The 1,537-nt window shown below is 34.4% G+C and overlaps 1 protein-coding gene across 1 annotated transcript in view; it reads left to right on the forward strand.

The window, feature by feature from the left end:
- LOC119585736 (cytosolic Fe-S cluster assembly factor narfl-like) overlaps window positions 1–1,537 on the forward strand; it is an 8,691-nt gene that overhangs the window by 3,290 nt on the left and 3,864 nt on the right. The window contains exons 4-7 of the mRNA XM_037934430.1: window positions 140–273; window positions 456–608; window positions 747–883; window positions 1,118–1,229. Of these exons, the coding sequence (XP_037790358.1) occupies window positions 140–273; window positions 456–608; window positions 747–883; window positions 1,118–1,229 (536 nt within the window). The remainder of the gene's footprint in view (window positions 1–139; window positions 274–455; window positions 609–746; window positions 884–1,117; window positions 1,230–1,537) is intronic.

A 1,537-nucleotide genomic window follows, 5' to 3' on the forward strand; every position in this document is an offset into this window, starting at 1 on the left:
TCTATCAATGCTTACACTGTTGTTCAGCTTAAAAAATGGAACTTAACATTCATATTTTGCACAGATGCATATTTTTAAGTATAGTTCCTTCATGTGGTTTTGAATATGCATATCCTGAAGTTAATTTTTCGCTTGACAGAGTCCTTGTAGAAAACAGCAACCTTGGTGAACAGGAAAGACGCAGAGTAGTTGTATCCCTTTCCCCGCAGTCTGTGCTTTCTTTAGCTGCTAAGTTTGGACTGAATGCAGATGACTGTGCTCAGAAATTAACAGGTAAGGAAAATGACAATTGTACATCATGGACTATGACTATCTTATAATGGGATTGTAAGTATATGGTAGTAATATAATTGATGTAAAAAAAAAGTTGTTCCATATTTTCTTTGATTAGTTAAGAGAGCTTCATGCTGATATCTGTTACATTATTGTTATTATTTCCCCTCCCCCCCTCCTAGGGTACTTTAAAGGCCTTGGTGTCCATCATGTCTTTGATACTAACTTTGCCAGGAGCCTCAGCTTATTAGAGGCGCAGAAAGAATTCATAGAGAGGTACAAGAGGAAAGACTCTGATCCAAAAGCCTTTCCTATGCTTGCATCTGCCTGTCCAGGTAAACAAAATGGGTTAGAGTGTTGAATTAATTTTGTAAAATTTTTGAACGGAACTGTTATGTTATTTTGGAATAATTTAGTGTTTCCATCATTCTTTCTCCATCTTTTTGATGTAATGGTATTTGTTCCCAAACCAGGTTGGATCTGTTATGCAGAGAAAACACATGGGTCCTACATTCTGCCTTATATCAGCAGTGTTAGGAGCCCACAGCAAGTAATGGGGGCTCTTGTAAAGGACCTGTGGGCTGCAAAAAATAAAATATCTCCAGAAAAAGTAATATACTGATTCATTTTGTAATTGGGAACTTCAGGTGGTTAATATAAAATGAGGCAACATAAATGCAGATTTTCACATATTCTTGCTGATATTCAGGGAAAAAAAGTGTGATATAATTTACATAATCATTATATTTGAAGATGTGGCTAATTTCAGTGAACCTGCTCTATCATAATTCATTTTGAAGTAATCTGCTATATCATTATAATTCAATTTCAATATCCTTAACAGGTCTACCATGTTACAGTGATGCCTTGTTTTGACAAGAAGTTAGAAGCCTCAAGAGATGACTTCTACAGTGAACTATATCAGACCCGTGATGTTGACTGTGTCATTACATCAGGTAATAGTATTAGATACATATACTGATAGAGAAACAGTGCATAAAGAGCCCTGTTTAGTTTGGTTAGGTAGATAAGATAGTTAAAATGTAAAGATTAGATAAAAGCACAGATGCTCATATATAATGATATGATGAAGTTTTGATAAATTAATACCAATCTTTTTCCTTTCATTGGCAGAGTTAGGAATAAAAATGTAACTTGCTATTTTTGTTTATTGTCAAGTATATTTAGATATAAAGCCAGGATTAAGCAGACATAGACAATATCTGTGTGTTCATCTGTCAATTTGTTCATCTATATCAGTCAG

The sequence above is a fragment of the Penaeus monodon genome, chromosome 20 (assembly GCF_015228065.2).
Source record: "Penaeus monodon isolate SGIC_2016 chromosome 20, NSTDA_Pmon_1, whole genome shotgun sequence".
NCBI classification, from domain to species: Eukaryota; Metazoa; Arthropoda; class Malacostraca; order Decapoda; family Penaeidae; genus Penaeus; species Penaeus monodon.